Source organism: Schistocerca cancellata, chromosome 9, assembly GCF_023864275.1.
Source record: "Schistocerca cancellata isolate TAMUIC-IGC-003103 chromosome 9, iqSchCanc2.1, whole genome shotgun sequence".
Classification (NCBI taxonomy): Eukaryota; Metazoa; Arthropoda; class Insecta; order Orthoptera; family Acrididae; genus Schistocerca; species Schistocerca cancellata.
Window position 1 is genome coordinate 5,908,624 of NC_064634.1, and position 14,667 is coordinate 5,923,290.

The 14,667-nt window shown below is 45.1% G+C and overlaps 1 protein-coding gene across 1 annotated transcript in view; it reads right to left on the bottom strand.

The window, feature by feature from the left end:
- LOC126100685 (uncharacterized) overlaps positions 1-14,667 on the bottom strand; it is a 147,209-nt gene that overhangs the window by 68,935 nt on the left and 63,607 nt on the right. Inside the window, exon 3 of the mRNA XM_049911302.1 lies at positions 9,009-9,285. Coding sequence (XP_049767259.1) covers positions 9,009-9,285 — 277 coding nt within the window. The remainder of the gene's footprint in view (positions 1-9,008; positions 9,286-14,667) is intronic.

The following is a 14,667-nucleotide window of genomic DNA, read 5'->3' on the forward strand; positions in this document are numbered from 1 at the left end:
CGAAGGTGCTACTGTAACTGGACTACAGTATCTGGAGATGTTAGAGAATTGGCTGTTCCCTCAGCTCGAACGAGAAGCACAACAATTCATATTTCAGCAGGATGGAGCGCCACCACATTGGCACTTATCTGTCCGTAACTACCTGAACGTCAACTACCCGAGGCGATGGATCGGCCGACAGGCAGCCCGTGACAGAGCACTTCATCACTGGCCTCCAAGAAGCCCTGATCTTACCCCCTGCGATTTTTTCTTATGAGGGTATGTTAAGGATATGGTGTTTCGCCCACCTCTCCCAGCCACCATTGATGATTTGAAACGAGAAATAACAGCAGCTATCCAAACTGTTACGCCTGATATGCTACAGAGAGTGTGGAACGAGTTGGAGTATCGGGTTGATATTGCTCGAGTGTCTGTAGGGGGCCATATTGAACATCTCTGAACTTGTTTTTGAGTAAAAAAAAAACCTTTTTAAATACTCTTTGTAATGATGTATAACAGAAGGTTATATTATGTTTCTTTCATTAAATACACATTTTTAAAGTTGTGGTATTCTTTTTGAATCACCCTGTATTGTGAATTAGACACAGAACGGGGAAATAGCTGCTTGTTGCTTTAATTTTGGACGTCAGTGTATTTCTCAGCATAATCACCCAACGACATACCGGTATGCCGATATCACCACTGCAGGATGTTTGACTTTGTTGACGGAGCCACAACTTCACCTCTGTTTGTGCCGCTTAAACACTGTCCAAGTGAAGTCCTCTAAGGCGCTCTTTAAGTCGTGGAAACAGATGAAAATCGGATGGGGCCCAGTCGGGACTGTATGGTGGGTGAGCGGCCACGGTGAACCCGAGGTGTCGGATTGTTGCCCGCGTCGCTGCGCTCGTCTGTGGCCTGGCGGATGCGGCATGAGTGGACCAACTCCTCGAATTCGAAACTCGGTTACAGCACGCTGTTTCCCACTCACCGACACACAGTAGTCACGTAACGCACCGCCACGGTACACGCTGCAATTTGGAATCCTCTAGTGGCAGAGGAGTGCAAAAAGGTAGACACGGCCAATAAAGATTCAGAATGTTGGTAACTTTTATTTACAAAGTTTAAGAGTTTTCACATAAAATTTGGAGGCATTACTTTTCAGCACACCCTCGTAAGTAGCCTGATGATGTTACTCTCAGTGAAATTCATAAATAATTACGGAACCTGTTGAATAGAACTGACGACGTGATGAGCACACACTATGGATTGAGACTTGAGAGTAAACTGGAGAAAGACAAAAGTAACGAGAAATAGCAGAGTGAGATCAGCGATAAACTTATCAAAATTGGGAACCACGAAGTAGACCAAGTTAAGTATTTATGCCACCGTGGAGGCAAAATTACAGACGAAGCAACATGGACATAAGGCTATCGCTGGCAAAGAGGGCACACGTGGTCAAAAGAAGTTTACTAGTATATAAAAAAAATGGCTCTGAGCACTATGGGACTCAACTGCTGTCGTCATAAGTCCCCTAGAACTTAGAACTACTTAAACCTAACTATCCTAAGCACATCACATCCATGCCCGAGGCAGGATTCGAACCTGCGACCGTAGCGGTCGTGCGGTTCCAGACTGTAGCGCCTTTAACCGCTCGGCCACTCCGGCCGGCCACTAGTATATCAAACATAGCATTTAATCTGAGGAAGAAATTTCTGTGTACGTGCATTTGGAGTACAGCATTGTATGGAAATGAATCATGGTGGGAAAACCGGGAAAGAAGAGAATCAAAGAGTTTGAGATGTCGTGCTATACAAGGATAAATTAGGTGGACTGATAATAAAAAACGAGAAAGTTCACAGCAGTCTCGGCGAGGAGACGAATATGTGGAAGACATTGATAAGTAGAAGGGTGAGATGACAGGAGTTGTGTTAAGACATCGCGGAATAACTTCCGTGGTACTTGAAGGAGCTGCAGAGGGTAAACAGGTAGAGGAAGACACAGACTGGGAGACATCCAGCAAACAACAGAGGACGCTGGGTGCCAGAGTTGTTCTGAGATGAGGAGGCTGGCACGGGAGTGGAATTCCTGTTGGCCTGAGACAAACCAGTGAGAGAGAGAGAGAGAGAGAGAGGGCTCAGGCAGTGGCGAGCACAGAGAGAGAGAGAGAGAAAGAGAGAGAGAGAGAGAGAGAGAGAGAGAGGGATCACAGCACGCGAGGGAGAGACGGCTGTCTTAGATGCCACCACCCAACTCCGTCTGTACCGTGACAGAGTTTTGCGTGGGAGTGTGCGAGGATAGACAGTACAGGTTGTGGCGGTTGCTTAAGAAATGTGGGAAACGCAGTGTGTTTAGCAGCAGTGAACTATAAGGTACTATACCGTGACGGCACTCTGCTTCCTTTTTGTGTAAACTGTTATGGAACTGCACTTCGAATAATGGACATTGACTGAAGTTACATTCGTGCAGTCCATTCTATCCTATCCTAACAGTCTACTTTGCACCATGTAATTTGGAGTCTGCATCATCAACCCCTCTGAAATATACACTCCGCCCCAGGACTGATTTAGGCATCGCAGCTATACTATATGGTGTCTTCGAAGTGGACTGCTGGTACATCATTTGAGTTTAGCTAATCCGTGCCCTGCCTGAATGAATTCTAATGTGAACATGTTACTGGGGCCGGCCTGAGTGGCCGAGCGGTTCCAGGCGCTACAGTCTGGAACCGCGCGACCGCTTCGGTGGCAGGTTCGAAATTTGCCTCGGGCATGGATGTGTGTGATGTCCTTAGGTTAGTTAGGTTTAAGTAGTTCTAAGTTCTAGGGGACTGATGACCTCAGAAGTTAAGTCCCACAGTGCTCAGAGCCATTTGAACCATGTTACTGGGTGGTACTGGTCGACCGTGAGCGAGTGGTTTATTTGGCAAACTAAGGAAAGCCACCAGAAGAGTTTTACCAGTGCTACTGCATGTTTTATTTAGGAAATTATTACCTTAAGAGGGTTTAGTTCAAACGTGTGTGTGAAATCTTATGGGACTTAACTGCTAAGGTCGTCAGTCCCTAAGTTTACACACTACTTATCCTAAGGACAAACACACACACCCATGCCCGAGTGAGGACTCGAACCTCCGCCGGGACCAGCCGCGCAGTCCAAGACTGCAGCGCCTTCAGACCGCTCGGCTAACCCCGCGCGGCGAGGGTTTAGTTGGTGAGTCATTAATGTGGAGGTCACAACAGGTGACTGCATCCCAAGCTGTTTCCTCTGAGGTCTAATATTATTGTTTTGTGATATTAACATGAATTCTTTTAAGTATTTCGTCCATCTTCAGCAACGGCAGTATTATACATATAATGAAATAATAAACAAGCAGTTGCATATCAGAAAATTAATTTTATTAATGACTTTATTATTGACACAAATAATGCGATAGGCATAACCTTCTGATGAAGGGCACTAAGTGCCCAAAATCGGTCAAGAAACCAAATCTCTTACATGCAACTGGTCGCCTATTATTTCATTATGTGAATTCTTTTGCAGATTTCAGCTAATGCTGATCTGCGTTGTCTTGTTAAGAGATGGGCAATGTTGAACCACAACCCAACCACTGCTTTGAATCTGTTCAGCTTGGTTAGTGTCAAGACCACGTTCGAGATGCAGAGCCATGTCCAGGCCTATCCTTATTCTAAATGATTTTAGAACCTTCACGATTTAGTACATTTGAATTTTAAATTTTGGTTAAAAAGACTAAAAAGCGTAATAACTGACAGTAAAATTACTTTGGCAGTCATTTGGTCAAGCAGTTGTGTTTCTACAGATATTGTGTCCAAAACAGATTTGGGCTTTAGGAAAGAACTGTTAATGCATTGAGTGTGTGAAAATTACAAATTAAGATATTGTGATCTTCTTGGAAAGTAGATGTGTAATTTAAGTGCAAGCTGCCTGTGAATTTGCCCAGGAACCACACAATTCCTTATACTTGTGTTGGTATTTGGTTTCTGGTTGGGTTAGTTTTGTGCTCACGCATCATTCCTTTAGAAGGTTGTATAGTTGAAGCTACACTTTGATCCTTTCTAATCAATAGGACATGTGCACTTTTTTAATTGTAATAATAAATGACTTCGTTTGTTCCAGCGTAGGTGGCAAGGCATTCTCACACTGGAACATCCCACCCTGGGACAGCACACAGTACTATCATTCTGTCACTCAGAAAGTCGTTGGTGAGTCAGCCACCTGACAAGAAATACTGGCTCTCGGGGCCGTAGCGTGGGGATGGGGGGGGGGGGGGGGGGGAGCGGACCGACACCCGACCGTCAGTCAGACATTTACACAGAAACAATGACGACAGAGTACGAGAACCGAGGGGAACACCTGCCTCGGGGGCTATAACTGTCACAGCACTCTAGAAAAGCATAGAGAGTGCTTATCCTTACGACTCTCTGTCGCATTGTTGTTCAGAGTGACCTGAAGATCTTCATGCAAGGAAGTCCTTGCATTGCTCCTGTTAACCAGGGCACAGTTACATTTGAGTCTGCACTCGCACCAAATTTCGTCGAAATCAATTAATCGGGTTCGTCGTGAAAACCTAACACACAGAATTACGTCGCATTTATAATATTAATATGGAAGGATGGATAAAACTTTTAATTATCTTTTCTTTCCGTCGTCCGATTTTGATGAAACAAAACCCATATGGTGCCCCAAGCTACGCTAATGTTTCCTGCGAAAATCCCATGAAAATTTATTTACCAATTTTGGAGAAGCACGGACAAAAAGAGAAACATAAAAGTTTTATAGACTTATTATGAGTATACGTAAGCCATTAAGGTGTGTTTATTACAAGACACAACACTGCTGGTGGCTTCCTGATTTAATAGATAGCATACAATCATTCTTAAACTGTAATTTATGATTCCTGCAAGAAATCAATACTTCAAATGTTGAAACGAATTGAATTCATCACCGCATATTTTTCTACCATGAACTGAGGATCTATCATAACTATAGATCATAATAGAACAACAGGCTTCATTGGTGACCAACTCATTTGACTAATACCAAAATTGTTTCACATATTAATGGAAGAACTTATGATGCATAATTGAATTTCAATTAAATAAGTGTTTTCGACAGTAAAGTTCATTTAACTAATGAGGACTACAGCCTATATTTTACAAACACATCTGTAACCCAGACCTATCAGGTGAATAAATAAAATATTAATCATAATATTAAATTCTCCATAAGTTCGGAAACATTACAGAGTCGCAAAAAATAAGATCAGCTTTGGAATCAGCGAAAAAATTCCTTTAAGATTTCACATTTAACGTATCATTTCACAGTCATTTTAAATTTCGTAAAAGTTACATTCATTTTATTTTGTTAAGATGTGAGACTTAGTTGGGAAAGGACTACTTGACTCATATATGGTTTATAGCTGCTAGGCCTAAACTCGAACAGCCAGAGGTGGGGTGACCAGACCTGGCTTCTGTATGTCTCCTATGGGTCGCAGGTTCAGCTCCAGGGCGCTAGCGCACCTCACACTTAGACAACTGCCGGTGCACAGTGGCTCTTCTACACACGTGCCTGCTGCTGGCAGACTCCTGAGGTCAATCCAGCATCTTCGAGGACATGCCTGAAGCTGCCGCATTGCTGTACCATCCAGGAAGCAGCAAGGTGCCCGGCTGAGACAAACGCAGCTGTCTGTGGGATTCAATATGTATCATCGACTCCCTGACGTCAGTCTCTTGCTACATTAAGAATGGGGCTGTTAATCGTCCATTTCGGATTTTGCGGCCGCCAAGGAACTGGTTTGCACACCGTACTGGCAGGTCCTTCCTAGCACGCCATGAGTCTGTACCCGTAACGCTATTACACTGTTGCTGGCAGTGTTGCCAACTGTTACAAATTACATATTTAAACTTCGTTTTTGTCACCTCACACGCCTTTAACTGGAGGCATGCCTATATACACACTGAAGAGCCAAAGAAACTGGTACACCTGCCTAATATCGTGTAGGTCCCCCACGAGCATGCAGAAGTGCCACAACACAACGTGGCATGGACTCGACTAATTGCTGCGCTGGTATTAATCTTAGTCATAGGAAAGAGTAATTTCGTTAAAATTCAGTAAAGGCGCGGTTGGGCGATGAATTCTGGGGCTGCTGGCAGTGTGTGGTAACAACTGGCAGCCAGTAGGCCAGCCAGAGTAAACATGAGTGGAGCAACAGTGAGGCAGGGAACTGCAGCATTGCTTTAAGTTACTGCAATGTATGAAGCGGGGCAGTAGGCCAGAGCCGGAGTGGCGATGTGTAAGTGGCTGACGTATGGGAATTTACCCCTGCCATAGTTTCTGTCTCTCTTTGACACTACGCCAGAAGCGAGAGGAAAAGCAGTATAAACAGTCAGGCACTTTTAGCTAGAGACAAGTGTGTGCTAGGTCAGATGACAGTCGGGTCGGACCCGTGCTGGTCTACACTTATAGGGGCCAGTCTGGCAGTGACGTAAATATACTGTGTAAACCTGTCCTTTGTTTCTGTGTTCTTGTTCGGGCTGTATTTCGCCTCTGGGGACACGACACCGGGGCGAGACAGAACGGCAGCCGGGTACTTGGAGACTGCACAGTCTGCCTGAAGGAGAGCAGTGACAGCGGTCTGCAGCGGGTCCAGGATGGGCTTTATTCGCTTCCCACCTGGCGTACCGGGGTCCGGGCGACACGTGCACTGCAGGAGGTGCGGCAGAGCTGGGGTAGCGCCAGAGGTGGCGGCGGGTGTTGCCATCTGGCAAGCAGCTGGGGTAGCGCCAGAGGTGGCGGCGGGTGTTGCCATCTGGCAAGCAGCTGGGGTAGCGCCAGAGGTGGCGGCGGGTGTTGCCATCTGGCAAGCAGCTGGAGTAGCGCCAGAGGTGGCGGCGGGTGTTGCCATCTGGCAAGCAGCTGGGGTAGCACCAGAGGTGGCGGCGGGTGTCACCATCTGGCTGGCGGGTTGTGGCACCACATCCAGGAGGGCGCAGGTTCGAGTCTGGTCCTGTCCTGGGAGCAGCAGTGGTCGAGGGCCACGGTGACCAGTGCAACCACCTTCATCCCACGGTCAGACAGAGCAGGCCTCACTGGGTGTAGGGTAGCGGGGACCAGGGACTGTGACAGTCTCTGGAATTGCGGGCAGCGGAGCGGCGCAAGACGCGACACCTCAGCGAAAGGCAACCGTGCAGAGTGCAGCCACCTTCCAGCATACCAGGAGTTGCTGAGCCGGCTGGACTCGTGGGACAATGCTGTGGGCGGCAAGCCGACACTATGCTGCACCCATTGCAGTACTGTAAATTATGTCAATAAAGTAATGTTACCAAATACCACTGTATCACTCTGCAGTGCCATTGACGCTAATGAACTTGCTCAGCCTCCTGATGAGAAGCGGAGCAGTGGGCCCCAGCTTCAGCTCGGCCATCCGGATTCCCGGGTTCGACCCCCCCGCAACATAATGTCTGAAGTAGTGCTGGAGGGAATTGACACCATGAATACTGCAGGACTATCCATAAATCCATAAGAGTACGAATGGTTTGAGGTCTCTTCGAAACAGCACATTGTAAAGCATCCCAGATATGCTCAGTAATGTTCATGTATGCAGAGTTTGGAGGCCAGTGGAAGTGTTTAATCTCAGCAGCCACTGTGTAGCAATTGTGGTCGTGTGGGGTGTTGCACTGTGCTGCCGCAGTTGCCCAAGTGCGTTGGAATGCAAAATGGACGTGAATGGATGCAGGTGATCAGACAGGATGCTTACGTACGTGTCACCTGTCAGAGTTGTACCTAGACGTATCAGGGGTCCCATATCACTTGAACTGCATATGTCACACACCATTACAGAGCCTCCACCAGCTTGAACATTTCCCTTCTGACATGCAGAGTCCATGAATTCATGAGGTTGTCTCCATAGCCATACAAGTCCACCCACTCAATACAATTTGAAACAAGACTCGTCTGACATGTTACAAGTCATCAACAGTCCAATGTCAGTATTGACAGGCCTAGGCGAGGCGTAAAGCTTTGTGTTGTGCAGTCATCAAGGGTACACGGGTGGGCCTTCGGTTCTGAAAGCCCATATCGATGATGTTTCACTGAATGGGTTCCATGCTGACACTTGCTGATGGCCCGGCATTGAAATCTGCAGCAATTTGTGGAAGGGTTGCACTTCTGTCACATTGAACGATTCTCTTCAGTCGTCTATAGTCTTGTTTTCACAAGATCTTTTTTGGGCTGCAGTGATGTTAGAGATCTGATGTTTTACCAAATTCCTGATATTCACAGTACACTCGTGAAATGATCGTACTGGTAAATCCCCACTTCTTCACTACCTCGGAGGTGCTGTGTCCCGTCACTCATGCACCAGCTGTAACACTACGTTCAATCTCACTTAAATCTTGATAAGCTGCCATTTTAGCAGCAGTAACCAATGTAACAACTGCGCCAGACACTTGTTGTCTTATAAAGGCCAACTACAGCGCCGTATTCTGCCTGTTTACATATCTTTGTACTTGGATATGCATGGCTATACCAGTTTTTTTTTCTTTTTTTTGCGCTTCAGTGGAGATTTTAATGAGATGCCAGAAGACAGTGCAGTGAGAGCCGCTCTTGAGGTAGGTCTATGAAACCGATAATACCTGAATTTATGTGAATGTCTTCCGCAAGTATCCTATGGACACTGAAAAAACATGGTTGTTGTCTGTTGCTATCATGAACTCTGATAGCGGACTCCTGAAAGAGACCGCGACTTTAGAAAATGGGACAAGTGCTAGGATGTGAGACATCCTAACGATGATAAAGTCAGTAGAGATGCCACACGAGCTCTGATTGGAAGGGACGATGGGAAGTAAATCAGTCAAGTTCTTTACAAACAAACAATCACAGCATCGACCCGAAGTGATTTAGGGAAACCACGAAAACGCTGGATGGCCAGATGAAGACCCGACCCACTGTCCTCCCAGTGCAGACTGCAGACTGGACTAGAGTGGGGTGGAGTGGTGGCGCAGGGTGGCGGCGCTCACCTGCCGGTCTACCAGCTGCGTGGCCTGCAGGAAGTGGTGGGGGAAGCCCGCCGGCGGGCGGCCCGTGGCGCGCGCCTGCTGTCCCAGCAGCGAGCCGGCCAGGGCGTCCAGCGTGCAGGCGCGCAGCTCCTTCAGCACCTGCTGCGGCTGCAGCTGCAGCTGCTGCTCTGCGGGGGGCACCACCTGCTGCAGGGCTGCCACCAGCCGGTCCGCCACCCGGCGCAGCCAGCCGCTCTGCGACCGCACCCACTGCGGCGTCAGCGTCTGCTCCACCAGTCTGCGTACACATCCGGTCAGTAAGTCACCACATCACCGGAAAGAATTAATAAATCGCTAAAAGGCATTCAGCCAGTAATCATTCGTTTCCCTAACGTTACCTATTTACCAGTAATGTATGAGGTAGCCATAATTCTCTGCTGGGTTACTGTCTTGCACTTTCTGTCATACTCTTATCTTTCCTTGTGACAGGTATACCATGTTTATTACACATGTCAATGCGTTAAGTGATTTCACTTTCGATTATAAACAACCTTGAAGTGTTTTGTGGCTCTGTAGGCCACTTCTGCTTAAACACACAGTAAATATTTGCTGCCACGGGCAAAACGCCGGCCAGGCAGCTGCTGTGTCATCCAGACTCATCCGCCGCAGCCTGTGGTCTTCCGCATCTGCCTGGTACAGACCATCTTTTTCCAAAGTTGTTTCACAGAGCAAGATTGCACTGTAGTTCCTTCTCTAGATTGTCGCACAGATGACAAAATGGTAAATATAGAAATAGACGACAGAGGGATAGAGAAACAATTAAAATCGCTCAAAAGAGGAAAGGCCTCTGGACCTGATGGGATACCAGTTCAATTTTACACAGAGTACGCGAAGGAACTTGCCCCCCTTCTTGCAGCGGTGTACCGTAGGTCTCTAGAAGAGCGTAGCGTTCCAAAGGATTGGAAAAGGGCACAGGTCACCCCCGTTTTCAAGAAGGGACGTCGAACAGATGTGCAGAACTATAGACCTATATCTCTAACGTCGATCAGTTGTAGAATTTTGGAACATGTATTGTGTTCGAGTATAATGACTTTTGTGGAGACTAGAAATCTACTCTGTAGGAATCAGCATGGGTTTCGAAAAAGACAGTCATGTGAAACCCAGCTCGCGCTATTCGTCCACGAGACTCAGAGGGCCATAGACACGGGTTCACAGGTAGATGCCGTGTTTCTTGACTTCCGCAAGGCGTTCGATACAGTTCCCCACAGTCGTTTAATGAACAAAGTAAGAGCATATGGACTATCAGACCAATTGTGTGATTGGATTGAGGAGTTCCTAGATAACAGGACGCAGCATGTTATTCTCAATGGAGAGAAGTCTTCCGAAGTAAGAGTGATTTCAGGTGTGTTGCAGGGGAGTGTCGTAGGACCGTTGCTATTCACAATATACATAAATGACCTGGTGGATGACATCGGAAGTTCACTGAGGCTTTTTGCAGATGATGCTGTGGTGTATCGAGAGGTTGTAACAATGGAAAGTTGTACTGAAATGCAGGAGGATCTGCAGCGAATTGACGCATGGTGCAGGGAATGGCAATTGAATCTCAATGTAGACAAGTGTAATGTGCTGCGAATACACAGAAAGATAGATCCCTTATCATTTAGCTACAATATAGCAGGTCAGAAACTGGAAGCAGTTAATTCCATAAATTATCTTGGAGTACGCATTAGGAGTGATTTAAAATGGAATGATCATATAATGTTGATTGTTGGTAAAGCAGATGCCAGACTGAGATTCATTGGAAGAATCCTAAGGAAATGCAATCCGAAAACAAAGGAAGTAGGTTACAGTACGCTTGTTCGCCCACTGCTTGAATACTGCTCAGCAGTGTCGGATCCGTACCAGATAGGGTTGATACAAGACATAGAGAAGATCCAACGGAGAGCAGCGCGCTTCGTTACAGGATCATTTAGTAATCGCGAAAGCGTTACGGAGATGATAGATAAACTCCAGTGGAAGACTCTGCAGGAGAGACGCTCAGTAGCTCGGTACGGGCTTTTGTCAAAGTTTCGAGAACATACCTTCACCGAAGGGTCAAGCAGTATATTGCTCCCTCCTACGTATATCTCGCGAAGAGACCATGAGTATAAAATCAGAGAGATTAGAGCCCACACAGAGGCATACCGACAATCCTTCTTTCCACGAACAATACGAGACTGGAATAGAAGGGAGAACCGATAGAGGTACTGAAGGTACCCTCCGCCACACACCGTCAGGTGGCTTGCGGAGTATGGATGTAGATGTAGATAGATGTAGAACAATCGTGCCGTCACATAAGTAAATTGGTGATCAGAAACAGTCTCAAATTCTTGCAAGCGCGTTGCAGGGGAGGTTGTGTTCACAAATAATTGTTATGAAAAAGATTCGAGACATTGCACTGTTTCTGAGGTTAATTACCATCGAAGTCACACAATTACGCCATTGTGCATTCAGATTCAAGTGATCCAACAGATACAATTAGTGTCATCTGTTGTTCTCATAGCACAGATGATGGCGCACGAGGCTCCTCGGCCTTTGGCTCGGGTTCAGCGCTTACTACCATCCCGTATCACTCCCTTGTTTGTATTTAGGAAATCAAACAAAGAACATGTTTGACAACACCATCTCTGATGGGCTGCTTGAATTTGCACATGCAATGGCCTGACTTTTTGGATTCTTTAAGGAAACGGTGATGAGGTGTTTGTTGATATTTGGAGAAGCGAAGTAAGTGAACGGCTAGTGCTAACTAGTGAGTCGTTAAGATATAAGTTTTAAAGCAGATTAAGCAACTACGTGGAAACTATATGCAGGCTATAAAATATAACATTACAGAAAATTAACGTAAATTTTTGTTATTTAATTCAAAGCTAAGCCCAGTTAGTTTATCCGGGTCTTTAGTTCTGTGCTAAGTAAATCTAGGTTCCCACATGCACCATTCGACTGGTGCCACCGAAGTTGTGCAAGTAAACACCAAAGTTCTTGTGTGCGCTACACAAGTGGTGCCACTTTTAGCCGTGCCACAACAGTTACAGACACTCCGACTTTGTGATGCCAGTCTCCTTAGCCCCGTAAAGATTACTGTTAGAAGCAAGCAGCTGCCATATTCGTTTCAAAACTCCTGAAGTTATTGTTGTTTTTGGTTTTTTACACATTTATGCTCCTGTGTTACGAAAATATTGAGTTCGAGTGGTACAAGACCTGTCCAAAGTGGGTGTCGTTATAAATATCGTTCGTTGTTTACAGTGGCAGGAAATGCTAGTTCGACATATAAAAAGTTCTTGCACGTATAATAGTTAATCTATGTGGAGAATGTACATGATGTTCCTAAATATGACACATGGATAGAATTTTTTTGTGAGTAAGCTAGTATCAGTGAGTGATTAGTGAAAGGTGACTTGTAGGTGCACAGTAGCTTACTTAAGTCTCCAAATGATAAAAATTAATGCAGTAATGTCAACATATTCAGATTCTAGTGTATTGGCATCTTAAATGCTCTTAAACACTTCGCCAGTCGATGTCAGAAAGTAAGTAACATGGCTTCTGGTTGCAGTATAATTTCAGATTGAGTGTGGCTCTTAATAAAAGAAATCAACTATAAGGCACGAAGCATAGATCCACATTTCGGTGTAGAATAACTTTAATGTTTCATCATACTTAACTCATGTGCGGTGCAAGAATGAAATTATTAGCTTCCAAGACATAGAAAATAGCATCACAACATCACACAACTACACTGAAATTGTAGTTTTGAGGACGTGGTACAAACATTGCAGAGATGACAGGTTATTGTCGAATGTCAAACAACAAAGTGTCACCTGCAGTTTCACTCAAGCAAGTACTGCATCTTAAATGTGTCAGATTTTTTAATACAGCTCGATGCGCAGATCAGGAGTTACTCGAAATTTACTTTCGTTATCCGAAAGTGGTTCAAGAACGGATTTTCGTTTACTATTGTTGCTTAGTTCATACGTCCCTTTGTTATTTCTGTCCAAAATACAGTTCCAAATCCAAAAGTTATGCTTTCTCTCCTTCGTATTGGATTCTAGGCTCAACTTTACTCCCATAACCTGAGTAACAATACCAGGGTCTGTTCGGATGGTCTGAGTAGACGCCATATTGAAAGCCGTGCAAATAGAATTTTAACGCGGGTGCGAGGAAACAGCAGCACACAGCGCCAGTGCGTATCAGCCATCAGGTGACGTGCTGTGTTGTCAGTTTAGCTGCACTTTCAAACCGTCACCTAGCGGCACGTGAAAACGTACGGGGGCGAGAAGCTTGTGATATCACAGAGTGGAATTCCACGTTCCACTAGGCTGCGAAGCGTGACGTAAAACATCTGGTACGTCAGGTTCTTGGCTCGTGGACACGAACGTATGCCAATTAGATGCGACATTGTTTTGACGTCAGAAGCAAAACTTACGAGTCGCCATATTGTATGACATTAAACGTCTTGTCTGGTGGGTTTTCTTTATCATTCGAATAGAGTACGTGCTGTGAATAAAAGCTGTTTCAAAGCATCAGCAATTTGAGGATTTCTCGAAAATGTTACTATATGCTATTAAAAAAATGAGAGGAAACTATATTTCGTAGATAAACACTTCCTGTAACTGTTTTGAATGTTGAAACATTTGTTATAGTGAATCATACTGCTGAATGCTACTGCACAATGATGGTCTATCGCAAGCGCGTCTTTCTGCTGCAGTTTTTGTATTAAATATCAAATAATGACATCTGTAAATACAGTCTTTCTACAATGTAAACCACACACGGAGGGAGGGGCTGCCATCTCGAAACTGTAACGCAGTCGATAGCATCGGGCGCTGTGAACTAGGGGGACAAAGACAGCTTCTTAACGATCACCTGTTTCCAATTTTTTTCCATCTTCTCGTTATAAAAATTTCTAGATCTTTCTCATTAATTTAATAGATGCTGGATTTTTATCTTCAAAAGTCGATCTAATTTATTGTAAATAATGTATTTGTTGCAATTCGTGTTGCAAAGGCCAACGACTGGAATGTTTCCACAGTGACCAGAAAGTAAACACGAATTACACACTGGCAGTTACGAAATTTTCTGTGAAATGTGTATACCTACCTCTTGGTTTTTATGGACTACCTCATACCTGTATTTTGCCGGTGAGTATAAAGCGATTACGAACAGCCTCGAAAACAATCTCGTCTTCCACTCAAACGAAATTACGAAACGAATCTCGATCATGAAATCTGTGTGATGAAGTATGATACTTCAGAGTGGTGGTAGTTAATGCAAGATCGAGAATACCGATATTATGCACGCGCAAGTTTACATTAGACACCGTACTATAACTATACTCAATTTAAAACTGAAAATGAGATGAAGGGCCAGTTGAGTTAGTGAAATACAGGGTTATTACAAATGATGGAAGCGATTTCACAGCTCTACAATAACTTTATTATTTGAGATATTTTCACAATGCTTTGCACACACATACAAAAACTCAAAAAGTTTTTTTAGGCATTCACAAATGTTCGATATGTGCCCCTTTAGTGATTCGGCAGACATCAAGCCGATAATCAAGTTCCTCCCACACTCGGCGCAGCATGTCCCCATCAATGAGTTCGAAAGCATCGTTGATGCGAGCTCGCAGTTCTGGCACGTTTCT